The 14,789-nt window shown below is 39.0% G+C and overlaps 1 protein-coding gene across 1 annotated transcript in view; it reads right to left on the bottom strand.

Annotated features, from left to right (window-relative positions):
• Positions 1-14,789, bottom strand: part of CUNH4orf50 (chromosome unknown C4orf50 homolog) — a 109,555-nt gene that overhangs the window by 41,510 nt on the left and 53,256 nt on the right. The window contains exons 12-13 of the mRNA XM_027836606.1: positions 5,539-5,587; positions 3,539-3,660 (exon numbers count right to left, since the gene is read on the bottom strand). Coding sequence (XP_027692407.1) covers positions 3,539-3,660; positions 5,539-5,587 — 171 coding nt within the window. The remainder of the gene's footprint in view (positions 1-3,538; positions 3,661-5,538; positions 5,588-14,789) is intronic.

The following is a 14,789-nucleotide window of genomic DNA, read 5'->3' as shown; positions in this document are numbered from 1 at the left end:
TTATTTTTAAAAATAAAGTTATGGACCCCAAAAGAGTTGTTGTGTTGGGATCAGAAGACAGGAAAAGAATCTCTGTGTGGCTCTGGGTAACATATATCAGTTCTCTTGAGACGCAGCTTTTTGTTTTTGTTTTTTTTTTTTAGCAGTAAAATGGTAGTAATAACTCTTGCTCTATTTTACAAAATTGTTGTCGGGAAGGTACCGTGCAGACCTTCAAAGTTCTACCTAACTGTATTCTGGTGGGAAAAGATATTTTTATTTGCTTTTTTAGTGAGGCAGTTGGGGTTAAGTGACTTGCCTAGGGTCACACAGCTAGTGGGTATCATGTGTCTGAGGCTGGATTTGAACTTGGGTCCTCCTGACTCCAGGGTTGGTGCTCTATCCACTGCACCTAGCTGCCCCCCAAAAGATATCTCTTTAACTAAATTGATTTCCTATATAGTTGTGTTCCTAGATGATTGGTTTTCACTGATTTGTCTGACTGTGTTTGTGGAAGGGAGATAGTTTTCTCCCTCCCCCAAACAGTAAAGATCAAGAGGAGAGAATCACATCTTATAGCCCAAAACAAAGGTACTTTCTCACACATGAATGTCTAGCCATTATCAGAATGTCCCAAAACAAAGGAAGTTTCCAATTCATTTTTTTCTGTTTTATTCCTAAAATCATGTGACTGCATATAACCTATGCTTGACCTTCAAAACCTAGCACTTCACTTTCTTTGTAGATCACAAATGCCCCAATGCCCTCAGTGTAATTACATCATGAGCTCATTTTCATCCCTGAGTGCTGTATCCCAAACCAAGCAAGGGACCTGTTTGCTGTTCAGGGGTCCCTGGAGCATCATTTGAGAACCCACTGTTTTAGCTTGCTAAAATATTTTGGGATCGTAACTCTGAAATACAAGTATTGGCTATCTCCCTCAACTTTGTGTCATCAGCAAAAACTATAAGTAAACCATCTGTCTTTATTCAGGTCACTGATTTTAAAAAAATGGTTGAGGTACACAGGAGTAGCACAGATCCCGAGTGCACTCCCCTGACAATATCCATCCAAGTTGGTAGCAATAACTGCTTTTTTTGGTCAAGCCATTCAACCAGTTCTGAATTCATCTAATTATACTACCACATTCCCTATCTGTCCATATTCTCCATAAGAATAACATGAGAGATTTTATCAAATATGACTTAACTTGAGTAAATTATAGCTCAACCATTCAGTACCTGTGCATTAATTTGGCCAAGATTTCATTCCCATCTCATTTTTTTTCTTTTTTGTAAATCAGGACATTTGTCCTTTTCTAGTTCTGCATCATCTCTCTGATTCTGCACAGGTACTGAATGGTTGAGCTGGAATGTGAATCTAAGGTCTTCTGATGATCTATTTAATGCTCTTGCTACAATGCAGGAATCTTGGTCAAGGAATATGAGAAGAGGCCTCTGCTTTGTTGTGTGGCTTTATTTTTGACTGTTCCATAATATTTTTAATAGAACTTGACTGATTCTGATGAAATCTGGTACACAAAAGAGTATTAAGATGTACCTTTGATGTCAGTTTATTCACATGAAACAAAAGAGAGCTATTTCTAACTTCCATATAGAAGTAATAAGAGAGAAACCAGTAGATATGAAGGCTCCCTATCCAGATGACACAATACTTGCCCTTAAGGAAATCAGTCTAGTAGGGGACTAGGCTACCTACTCAGTAAATAATCATGTGCATCATTATGTGGTAAGTGCATTGAGAAGTACAAAGTGCCCACTGAATTCCAGGACTGGGGATAACCTCAGAAATCAGAGAAGGTTTCTTGATGGAGGTAGATTTGAGTTGGGTTTTAAAGAGCAGATAGAAATTCAACTGACAAAGAGAGAGAAGGATTCCACTTTAGGCATAAGGAACAAAGGCACTGAGGCTGGAGAGTAAACACTGTGTTTGGGGAAGAGAGAGCTGTCCAGTTTGGCTGAAGCACAGAGGGAGTGGAAGGCAGTAAGACTGGAAAGGCAGACTGGTGCCAGATTTTGGAGAGCCTTGAATGACAGGCAAAAGAGATTGTCTTTTACCTTGAAGATAATGAAGAGTCACAGAGTCACTAGTTATCATCAGTTCAATAAGACTGTTAGGCAAAATAAATTCCAGTCTTACTCCCTTTCTCACAATGTGACAGCTAAAATACTGTTCTTCCTTAAAAATGACCTTTAGTTAAAAAGAAAAAACAATTTGCAGTGAGGGGGGGATTGTACCATTTTTCTTTTTTTAAAGCCCATGCCTAGATATTAAAGAATGACTGCCATCCTCTTCCTCCCAAATGGGAGTTATGGTTGGATTTTCAAATCTTCCTTTCTCCATATGTCAAGCTGTAACCAGGCAAAGTTAGGGAAAATGTCATCTTATTGCAGGGATAGATGGTTAATTGACTGTTAAACATTGAAACTAACCTGCTGGCCAGCTAATTTAGTGAAAAAGTTACAAATCTATTGACAGAAAGGATGGAAATGGGGCAGAACTGAATTGGTGGGTGGGAGAAGAAAGAGAGAGAAAAGTAGGAAAGAGCCTGTGGGGATATAGAGTGAGGGAGAAACAACAGTAGATTCATCATGGCAAATTAAATTGCCAGCCACACAATCTTTTTTTCTTCTTTTTCAACGTATGTCAACCTTGACATAAATTAAATTGTAAAATATATAACAGGCATCATGTTATAGTGGAGAGAGAGCTGACTTCCAAGTTAGGAAGACCTGTGTTTCATTCCTGCCTCTGATACATACTGGCTGGGTAACCCTGGACAAATCACTTAATCTCTCAATGATCAAGATAACTCTAGGGGTGACAATCTGCAAGTGTAGTGGTAGTTTCCTCACCTGGGAGTTCCCTATGTTAATGAAATTGCAAGTTCAGTTCCTATCCCTATTTTAAAATTGAACCCTTATTTTTTTCCACTAAAGTCCTATTCTGATGTTCTCACTGTGGCATGAACATGGCCTTAGGCTCTGAAAAACTATGTCAACACAGCACTAGCTCTGGCCAGTGACAGCAAGGTAGGAAGGTTTGATCAGAACTCCTAACGGATATTTGTCATCCAAGGACCCACCTCACTAAGTTTGTAAAGGCATTTCACTAGGTTAGATGAAGAGTGACTGATGCTTTGGCTACAGTACCTCTTGAAGGTCACTTACTAAGGAGTGGAGAGATTGATATCTGGGTCTTTGAAATTAGTGCCCATGTACCACTACTGACACCCCCTGCCCCAAATCATGGAAGTATAAAGAGTGGGTTTTTAATTATTAATTTAATATTCGAGTTTTGAGGAAATGAGGCTCAATATTTAATCTTATCTTAAATACAGAAATGAAATATTTTTCTCAAAAATATCTATATTTTCATGACTTTTTAATGGTTAAGATTTCACTGCTGAAGCTAAGTAAAAGGCCCGATTCAAACACCATCCGATTTTAGGTTTTGCCTGCAGGAATCAGAAAGAAGTACAATGAATAGCATTTGAAGCCTTTTAAAATCTAAAAATAGTCCCTGGGAACTTACTCACATTTGGAGACCCAGCATGAGTTTTCCTAAGTGATGGGTCAGAGTCAGCAGCAGGAGAGGTGTTAGAACTGAAATATCCACTGAGATGATTGGTCATTTCTGGGCTCAGGAGACAGGTTTGATCTATGAAAGAATGCCATCATTCACATCTCAAAAACCACACTTAGAGCCAAAAAAAATCCCCCATAAGTTGGTCTTTACATTTTCTATTTTATTTTTCTTTATCTTCTTTTGGTGGTTCCCCTGCTACACTTAAGCAGAACACAGAATGTTGGAGTTAGAAGGAGGCTTTGAATATGGAATCTTAGAATTGAAGGAAATATTAGAAGGTAGAATGTTAAGTTGAAAGTGAAAAATTAGAACACAGAATGTCAGAGTTAGAAAGGCCCTTAGAATATAAGATGTGAGAATGGAGAAAGGCATTGGAATATAGAATGATGGAGCTAAAGGGAACCTTAGAACACAAAATGCCAGCATGGCATGAATATTAACAGTGAAGAGAACCTTAGAACATAGAATGTCAGAGATAGAAGGAAAATTCAAGATCATCTGCTTTGTTTTGCAATAAAAAAAATGAAGACCTGTTCTAGGTCACATAATCAGTAACTCATTATTTGCCTCCATCTATATAATTAGTTGGGCAGCTGAGTGATGCTGTGGATAGAGTGTCAGGCCTGAAGTCAGAAAGACTCATCTTCCTGAGTTAAAATTTGGTCTCAGATACTTACTAGCTGTGTGACCCTGGGCAAGTCACTTAATGCTACTTGACTCAGTTTACCCATCTGTAAAATGATCTGGAGAAGAAAATGGCAAAGCACTCTAGCATCTTTGCCAAGAAAACCCCAAATGGGGTCACAAAGAGTTGGACATGACTAAAACAACTGAACAATAACAACAACAAATATAACTAGTTGCCAACCTCAGCAGCCAGAATGGAGTAGACATTTGCCTGATGATAACAATCTCCAAGAGAAATGAAAAAAAAAAAACTTCAGCTAGTCTACAGTTCCCAGTTTTTTACAGAACTTTGAGTGGAAAAAAAAGACCTAGATAAATGGTGAATGGCCATATGGCAATTTCTGGATTGCATGTTAAGCTGAGAATGAGTAGCAAGCACTACAAGAAAGGAGATGGCTTTTTGAAAGATCCTTTTATAATCAAAGTCTGACACTGAGTACTTTGCCACTCTGAAAAACCTCTCCCACTAGTCTGATTGTGGGATTGTTCTGCCTGAGATTGATGCTATGATGGAAGTGCAAGTGCTGAATTTGGTACATAAGCACATATGTTTATCCTGCTGAAAACCTTACTGACTAAGCAACACAATTACGAGAATATCTACTTTAAGGTCAAAGACAGTGGGGAAAATTCCATATGTACCAAACATGTACAACAGCACTTTTGTAGGTGCAGAGAACTGGAAGGAGAGTGAGCATCCATTGCCTGGACAATTTGTAGTATGTGGATGTAATAGACATATAGGAGCTGATGCAGATCAGAGTAAACAGAACCAAGAAAACAAATTTCATGATGTAATTCATTTCTCCACCAGCTGAAATCTGGACTCCTCCATCATGTCCCCTTGTGAGTTATCTTCCTTCCTCCTCTTTTCAACCACTATGTGCCAAGCACTGTGCTAAGTGATTTACAATTATTGTTTCATTTTATTCTCACAACAACCTTAGTAGGTAAGTGCTATCATCATCCCCATTTTACAGATGAGGAAACAGGAAAACAAGTTAAGTGACTTGCCCAGAGTCACACAGCTAGTAAGTGTATGAGGTTGGATTTGAACTCCAGACCTAATGCTCTATCAATTGCACCACCTAGCTTCCGGGGGCCAATGTACTGATTTGTGTAACTGAATTTATCTGTTACAAGAGGAGGTTCTGTTGAGGAAGCAGGAGTCACTGGGAAGTGATTGTAATGTGAAAAAAATTTAAATATTTACAAGAAAAAAAATATATATATATATATATATATATATATAACTATACTAACCTCTTCCAAACGCAGTGTTCTCAGACTTAGTGTCTGATTGGTAACATGCCTGGAAAAAAATAGAAATCAGTTACTCTGCAATTCTTCAGAAAGTAATAATTTCAGCTAGTTGAGATTTCCAAAGCATTTTAAGGTTTACAAAGCACTTTCCTTAATGACAGCCCTGTGAAATAGGTACAGCGAATGTTTTTCTATCCATTTTATAACATTATAGCTCAGGGAGAATAAATGGTTTGCCCACAGTTACATAGTTAGGAAGAAAAAATTACATAAACCCCAAATATTTAATATTTCCTAAAGATTGCTTCTAAGAAGAAACAGGATTTTGTTCAACTTCTCTGAGCCTCAGTTTCCTCATATGTAAAATGAGGGGATTGGATGGGATGATCTCTAACATGCCTTCCAGAAGTAAATCTATGATTCCAAGGCCCTTAGCCAAAGGCAATGTAGCATGATGGAAAAACAGCTACTGGAATGAGAGTCACAATTCCAGAGACAGTCTGGTGTGTGACCTTGGTTGAGTTATTGTACCACTGTGAGCTACAGTTCTCCCTCCCTGTAAAATGAGGATGATAAACACTCAGAGCCTAACCTCAGAAGGTCATTGTGAAGAAAGATCTCAAAGCCTGTAAAATTGTGAAGGTGAACTCTGACACTTACTAGCTGTGTGACTCCAGGTAAAGCATTTCACTTCTTGGAATTTCAATTTCCTCCTATTTGAAATGGGAAGAATGAAACCTGTACTACCAACCTCAAAAGGTTACCCTGAAGAAAGTGCTTTATAAACTTGAAAACACTATAGATTTGGGTTATCATTCTTCTTCTTATCACCACAAAGTGCTGGTGGGATCAAATGAGAATGTATGCGACAGTGCTATGTAAACTATAAAGTGCTACGGGACTTTAAAGGATAAGTATTAAAACCAGTGAAAGAAGGCAGTTAGGAACAGGAAACCTTGTGGCTAATCTCTTCATCACTCCCCCAGGCATAGAGGAGATTGTATTAATAAAGATCAAATGCCCTCTGGACTTCATAAAGATGCAAACCAGGGCCAAGTCTTGCCCAACCTTCTCCCAACTGAGTGCAAGGAATGTCTTAGATGTTGGGAAGAGAGTTTGGTTTAGAATGAAAATACTTGCATTAAATGTTGTCTCCCCATTAGATAGTGAGTGCCTCAAGAATAGGGACTGTCTTTTGTCTTTCTTGGTATCCTCAGCACTTAGCACAGTCTCTCACATAGTATGGCATTTAACAAATGTTTAACTGTCTGTTTGGTTTGAAGCTGGGCTTTATTGCTGACAATCTGTATGAATCAATCCATTTAGCCTCCCTGTGCCTCAGTTTCCTTATTTGTAAAATGATAGGGTTAGACTTAAGTGATTACTAATTTCCATGCAGCTCTAAGTCTCTGATCCTATAGAAGAGCTGTAAGAAAATTAGGACAGTTGAACAGAGAATTCTCCTCTAAATATTCTATTTCTCTACTTGAATTTAACCTCCCTCCCTGCTGAGGTTGGCAACCCTGATGGCAGCAGCTGGTCTGTTCTCCCCAAAGTTTCCATGCATCTTTACAGGATTGTGGTTCACAGGAACTGGATCTTATCTCTCCAGAATTTCATTTTTGGTTTCAACCTGTGCAATTTCATAATATGAACAAAATCCCTCTCTTTTTTGGCCTGCTGTTAAGTTCACAGTTGATGAGTTTTGATGGAAACCTTGCTACAAAAAGAAGAGACATCATAAGTTATAAGACATCATAAGACTTAACATCTGTTAAGTCCCAGGCCTGCCGTTTACTCCTCTGTGACTTAGAGCAAGTCACTTCTCCTGAGGAAAGTCTCAGTTTCCTTATTAGGAAAATGAGTGGGTTGGTCTATTAGGGGTCTTAACCTTTTTTGTTTGGCCATCTGGCCAAAACCCACTAACTTCTGCTAAGGAGAAGGTTTTTAAATGCATACAATAAAATTCATAGGATTACAAAAGAAAACAATTATACTAGAATACATTTATAAAAAAAAAATAGTTAAACAAGTTTAAGGATCCCAGGCTAAGAGCTCATAAACTAAATGAAATCCAAGGCCCTTTCCAGCACTAAATCATATGTAAAATAAGAGCGATAATATTTGTACTACCTATATCACAGGGTTGCTATGAGTTCACATGAAATAATGGATATGAAATCATTATACAAACACAAGGGATTACATGTTATCCCATCTGTTTGTATAATGTTTAATCATTTCCTGCACTGAAGTCCTTCAATGTTGCGTTAATAATACCTGGAATTTATACAGAGATAACTGGTTTACAAAGGACTTTACACACATTTTCATTTGATCCTCCCAAACAAGTTGTGAGGAATTATTATCCTTGTTTTTATGTAGGAAATAGAGACTCAGAAAAGCCAAGTGAGTTGCCCAGGGTCACACAGCTAGTACATGGCAAAGAGAAGATTTAGACCCATGCCTTTTGATGCCAAATGGAGCATCCTTTCAACTACAGCAGAGCTGCCTCTTCCACAAGGTAGCAGGGAGTAATCCTGTGTACTCCCTGTGATCTAGAAGGCTATGGTAGCAAAGTACATGTCCTGACAGGTCCTACCAAGCTGGAAGGGTCTTCCTCAAATAGTGGTCTAGCAAAGAACTATGCATTCCACGTCTTAGGACCAGGCCAACTAAGCACAGAGAGGCGTCCCCATAATGCTGGCCACCAAATGCTTTTCCAGCTACAGCACTCCAAAAAGAATGTTTCTTCAAGAGTTGGGGTAACTACAATCCACCCTGGTTGAGGCACATTGGTGAAATCATGACCTTTTGGAAAAATTCGATTCAATTCAACCCATCAGCATTTATTAGACACCTATTCTCTCTGAGGTATTAGTCATTGTGGAGTAGTAGAAAAAGAGCTCCTCTCAGTATCAAGAAGAACTGAGTTCAAGTCTTGACTCTCACACAATTTTGGACAAACTATTTTCTCTCTCAGTGCCCAAAGGAATCCCCTAAAATTCTAAGTCATAGAACAGGCTCTGATCTGCACTTGCAGACAGAGTTTTCTCCCTGGGATTTCCCTATACCAACAAACTTACAAGCTAGGAAAAACATAATATGCAAGAAACCATGTTGGCTACTGCAGATACAAAGAGTTTTTTTTAAATGGTATGGGGGGTGATGTGTGGAATATGAACCTTAGAGTTAGAGAATCTCAATTAAACTCCTGTTTTTATTACTGTGTGGTGTTGGGCAAACCATGCAACTCTACTTGGGCTCACATTTCTCATCTGTAAGATGGGAAGATTGGACTAGATGACCTATAAAGTACTTTCCACCTCATAAAACAATGAAATTAAGGTTCCTGCCCTCCAGAAGCCTATATTCTGCAGAAAATTACAATATAGTATGTACCTAAATATGCAAATAAATGCACCTGCAAAGCATATACAAAGGAATTTCAGAAGGCAGAGGGCACTAAGAACTAAGGAGATCAGGAAGGACCTTATATAGGAAATAATACCTAAGTTTAATCTGGAAAGAAGATAGAGATTCCAAGAGGCAAAGGGAAGGGGAGTGAATGTTCCATTGGGTACAACCTGTGTAAAGCCACAAAGCCAAAAGCTGGAATGTCATGTAGGAAAAACTGCAAATAAGCCAATTTTATTGAACCACAGTGTGGAAGAAAGAGTGATTGTCTGGAAAGGTAAGATGGAGGCAGAATGTGATACAGTGCAAATATCAAACAGAAGAGATTGTATTTTTTTCTGTTAAGCAATAAGAAGACACCAAAAAGTATCAGACAGGGAGTGATTTCATCACTCCTATAATTAGGAATAGATGGTAGTGGATAGAGTGTTGGGTCTGGAGTCAGGAAGACCTGAATTCAAATCTGGCCTTGCACACTTACTAGCTATATGATACTGGGCAAGTCACTTAATGCTCTTTGCCTCAGTTTCCTCATCTGTAAAGTGAACTAGAGAAGGAAATGGTAAATCATTCCAGTATCTTTTCAAGAAAACTCCAAATGGAGTCACAAAGAGTCCAACACTACTGAAACATTAGCAATATAAATTTGGCAGCTGTGTGGAGGACAAATTGGATTTGGGAGAGAGAGATTGGAAATACAAAGGCCAATTAGGAGCTATTGCTATGGTTCAAACTAGAAGTGATACAAGGCCTGAATGAGGGTAGTAGCCATGAGTGGAAAGAAGAGGACTGATGTAACAGATGTCATAGGAGGTAGAATTGACAAGCTTTGGAAATTGATTGGATATGGAACATGAGGGAGAGAACAGAGTTAAAAATGACTCAGTTTAAGAACTGGATTAGAAGAATGGCAATGCTCTTCAAAGAAATATTATGAAAAAGTTAGCATGGGAAGACTACAAGGGAAAGATGATGCATTTCACTTTGGATATACTTAAGGGTCATTAATGTAGACATATCTAGCAAGCAATAAATAGAAGCAAAGTTAGATTTTGGAGAAGAGATGAGGACTAGATATGTAGATTTTATAGTCATTTACATAGAGATGATGGTTGCACCCATGGGAACTGAAAGGATTAGCAAAAAAGAGAGTTTAGTTATAAGGAGAGAAGAGAAGAGGCCTAGATCACACTTGTCACACTTAGAGGGGCACAGACAGCAGGAACTGAAAATAGAAGTTCAACATCTGGGAGGGCATCCAGAAGAAAATAGTATCATGAAGATCACAGGAGGAAAGAATATGTCAGTGAAGGGGGTCATCAATGGTACCAAAATCAGATAGGGGACTACAGGTGGATTTAACAATTACAAGATTAGTAACCTCGAAAAGAACAGTTTCACTCAGGTGGTGGGTTCTAAAGTCAGATTACAGGACATTGACAGTGAATGAGGAAGTAGAGGCAATGAATGCAGATGATTTTTTTCCTTACATTTTAGCAGTGAATAGAATATTAGAATATATATATATATATATATAGAGAGAGAGAGAGAGAGAGAAAGAGAGAGAGAGAGAATAGAATATAGAATGAAATGAAATCAAAAGGTGGTGGTAGGATCAAAGAATCATTTTCTTTAAGCATGAGAGAGAGAGAGGTGTGTTTTTAGGCAGCAGGAAACTCTAAATAGATAAGAGGGGATGAAGGGGTGAGCTTCTGGGGGTGAAGGAAAAGGTTGAAATCAAAAACACAAGTTGAGGGGTTGCCCTCAGAAAAGAGAAGGTACATGTCATTGTCAAAGACTGGAGCAAAAGAGCAGTGAATGGGGGGGTTTGATATAAAGAGGTTTTGAGGTACATATTAGGAGAGAAGAGAAAGTTCACAATGTTGATGAAGCTTTATTTTGTGCTGCCTCAGACACTGAGTAACTGTGAGTAATATGGGTTCTGTATTTCTTTTCTATTTGCATCGCTGGTGCTTCTGCATATAGTAAGCACTTTAAAAATGCCTTTTCACTCATTCATTCATCTACATCAACACTTGAACACAGGTCAATCGCCTAGGTCCAAGTCTAGGATTCCCTAATAATTTAGGATGGATTCTGTAGTGTGCCCTCTGACCTAGCCAGGCATCCTCCTGTCAGGGTAGCAAAAGACCATGAAACCCCCTGGACAGAAAGTCTCAAGTACCCGTCCTCTTGACAATGGGTCAATAACAAAAGGGAGGGTAACCTATATATGTGGTATGACATAAAGGGAGTGTGGCCTCTACAGCACTCATTCTTTTCCTCTATGTGATTTTTGCTTCATTTATTGACAGACAGAATTACACTCATAAGGCCATTAGTAGCTTGGTTACTGCCAACAAGGCAGCCCTCCAGGACACGGAGCCAGAGTCAAAATGCCTCCGTCAGGAATTTCATCTGTGTCCTTTGCAGCTCAACACTACTTAGCGTCTATAAAACATTGTGCTTTGGACTCTATGAAGTAGTTTGGCTGCCAAGAGTTAAAATACAACCATCATAGTAAAGTAGGAAAAAAAAAAACTTCACAAGTACTGCTGCCGCTGTCCCAACACAGAGCCTTACACAAAGTAGATATTTAATAAACCACAGGCCCTGTTTCCTTAGTATTCGAAGGTTTACAGATTATTTTCTTTATAACAACCCTGTGGGGAAGGTAACACAAGTATTATTAATCCCATTTCACAGATATAAAAATGGGACCCAGAGAGAATCATGCTAGGCCTTTCCAATTCCATAGTTGGCCTCCTTTTCACTCTACTCTACCACCACACCCCTCCCAAAGTTTTTGGAATTGGATGTCCTGATATCTATTTTATGTTATTTAATACACCTGGCCACTGGCCTGAGGAGTCACGAGTTTTAGTTTTGGCTCTTCCACTGAATCTCTGTGAAAAAGACATTAGAAGCTAAGTTCCTATTTTATAGATAAGAAATGGAGAGGCAGCAGGGTTATCACATAAGCAATAAGGGACAGAACCAGGATTTGAACCTGAGTTGTTTGACTGAAAATTCAGTGCCCTTTCTACTCTTTTAGTGGGCAAGTAGCTGAGGACAAGGCCCAGAATAATTGGTTCTGGGAGTGGAGGGAGTGGTCAAGGGGAGGAATTATTAACTTCTTCACAAATAGGAAAAGGGAGACACAAAGGGATAGAGGAAGGCACCAAAGACACACCCCACTGACTTCCCAATTTTGCTGGGACTGGTTGTGAATAGGATATCTCACTTCCCTAAATTAGTTATAATTTTCATCCTCATCAGAATGTACAAAGCAGTGAAGTTCAGTGGAAAGCACCTTGACCTTGAAGTCTGAGGATCTATCTTCAAATGTCATTTTTGACATTTATTGCTCGAGTGACCTTGAACAAGTAACATAACCTCCCTGGACCTCAGGTTGCTCATTTGCAAAATGAAGTGGTTGGATTAGATGATCCCTAGCGTCCTTTCATCTCTAAATCTATGATCCTTTGACTAGTTCATTTTTGACTCTGTATTTCCATTATATAGCACAGTTTTTTGCAAATTTAGGGGAGAGAGGAATGGGGGGAGAAAGAATCCAGACTGTTAATTTCATTGGTATAGAAGAATCCCCATTTGGAAATTCAATCTATACATTCAGATCATTGTTATCTTTTACCTATGTCTGACTCTTTGTGACCCCATTTGGCAAAGATACTGGAGTGATTTCCATATCTTTCTCCAACTTATTTTATAGATGAGGAAACTGAGGCAAACAGGGTGAAGTGACTTGCCCAGAGTTGCACAGCTAGTAAGTTTCTGAAGCTGTATTTGATCTCAGGAAGATGACTGTCCCTGACTCCAGGCCTGGCACTCTGTCCGCTATACTGCCTAGCTACTCCACATGTCAAAAGTGACAGTATTAGAGAGTTGTCTTAAGGCAGCTAGAGAAAGGTTAAGTTACTTGCCCTGGGCCATGCAGCTAGAATGAGTCAGAGACACAACTTGTACTTGGGTCTTTCTTGATCCAAGGACAATCCTCTATCCTCTGTGAGAGGCTATGCTGCCTCTCACTGTGCACATGGTAGAAGCTAAATAAATGCTTGTTGAATGAATGAACAAACCAACCTAGATGTTCTCTGTTAGATTGCTGGGTGTGAGCGTTGCCACATTGCAAGGCAGACAAAGACCTCTGGAAGAGATGTTTCTTGGTGTAATACTTTGGAGAAGCTTCAGAGCAATGATGTTTAGACACAACCAACCACTAATCATAGGGTTATAGAGGAGCTGAGAACACCCATGTAATTGGAAAGGATGTGACCAATAGGCTGTAAGAGCAAGGAGGGATTTTAGAATATGAAATATGTAGTCAAAACCTTAAAGCATTGTAGAATATAGGAGATTAAAGCTGGAAGCAACCTTAGAGATAATCAATGGAATCTTGACATTTCACATATGGGGAAACTGAGAACTAGAGAGCAAGGAAGGAAGGAAGGGAGGGAGGAAGGTGGGGGTAAAAAAATGATACTTTTTTAAAAGGCTAAGATCATCCTATCGTACATAACAACCAGTAAATACTTTATATTAGCAATATGATTGAGGGATCTCTAAAGTCATTCCTAGCTGCAAATCCTATGATCCTATGAAATTTAGGAGCCATATCTCATTAATTTCTGTACCTCCCACAGCACCTGGCTCTGTGACCTACATATAATAGGCTTTGAATAAATGCTTACTTAGAGAATCATACAAAGTTAGAACTGGAAGGTACCACAGAAATCATGTTACATATGAAGAATCTAAGGTCACACAACAAAATTAGTGGCAAAATTGGTATTAGAACCCAAGTCTTCTGACTCCAAACTGGTTCTCCTCCCTTCAAACTCTGACATTTCAAGAATTTACTCTCATTTTTGCTTCACATTTTCCTATAGGCATGATCTTACCTCTCCAAAGAGACTACACGCTCCTATAGGTCAAAGTTTCTACATTATTCTACTATAGGCCATAGCCCATTACCCTAAGCTCTGGATTTAAGATATTATTAAGATAAACCTTAGGAACTTTTCAAGAATCATTGTTGCAGAATCATACCTCTATATTTCCCCATCAACTATGTTCCCAACCCCAGAACCTCAGATTACCTCCTTGTGTCCCCACCCATCCAAGGTCTTACATTTAAAGTCTTTATAGAGCAGGGATTCTTAATTTCAGAGGGTCCATGAACCGAGATGGGAAAAATTTGCATCTTTCTTTCCAACATAATTGCTTTCCTTGGTATCCAATGTGGTTCATTTTATACTTTTAAAATGAGCAGCTAGGTGGCGCAGTAGAGTGCAAGGCTTGCAAGTCAGGAAGACCTTTGCTCAAATCCAGCCTCAGACACTTACTAGCTATGTGAGCCTGGGCAAGTCACTTAACCCTATTTGCCTCAGTTCCCTCATCTATAAAGTGAGTTGGAGAAGGAAATGGCAAGCCATACTAGTAGTATTGCCTAGAAAACTCCAAACGAGGCAACAAAGAGTTTGACATTACTAACAACAACAACAACAACATGCATTTAAAAACATTATTCTGAAGAAGGGGTCCACAGGCTTCACCAAATTGCCAAAGGGGTCCATGCCACACACACACACACACACACACACACACACACTTAGAGGCATGCAGCACCAAAAGTTCTACTATAAAAGTAGGTAAAGGGGGCCCCTCAAATTCCATTGCAAGCACTCAAATTTGCATGCAATATGCATATAATACATCATGGGCACAGGGATGTTCTTTGTGACATTCCACAGAAAGACTGCAAAAATAGATAGATAGATAGATAGATAGATAGATAGATAGATAGATAGATA

The sequence above is a fragment of the Vombatus ursinus genome, unplaced genomic scaffold, assembly GCF_900497805.2.
Source record: "Vombatus ursinus unplaced genomic scaffold, bare-nosed wombat genome assembly UNPS02014818.1, whole genome shotgun sequence".
NCBI lineage: Eukaryota > Metazoa > Chordata > Mammalia > Diprotodontia > Vombatidae > Vombatus > Vombatus ursinus.
This window is presented reverse-complemented; position numbering and strand designations above follow the sequence as displayed.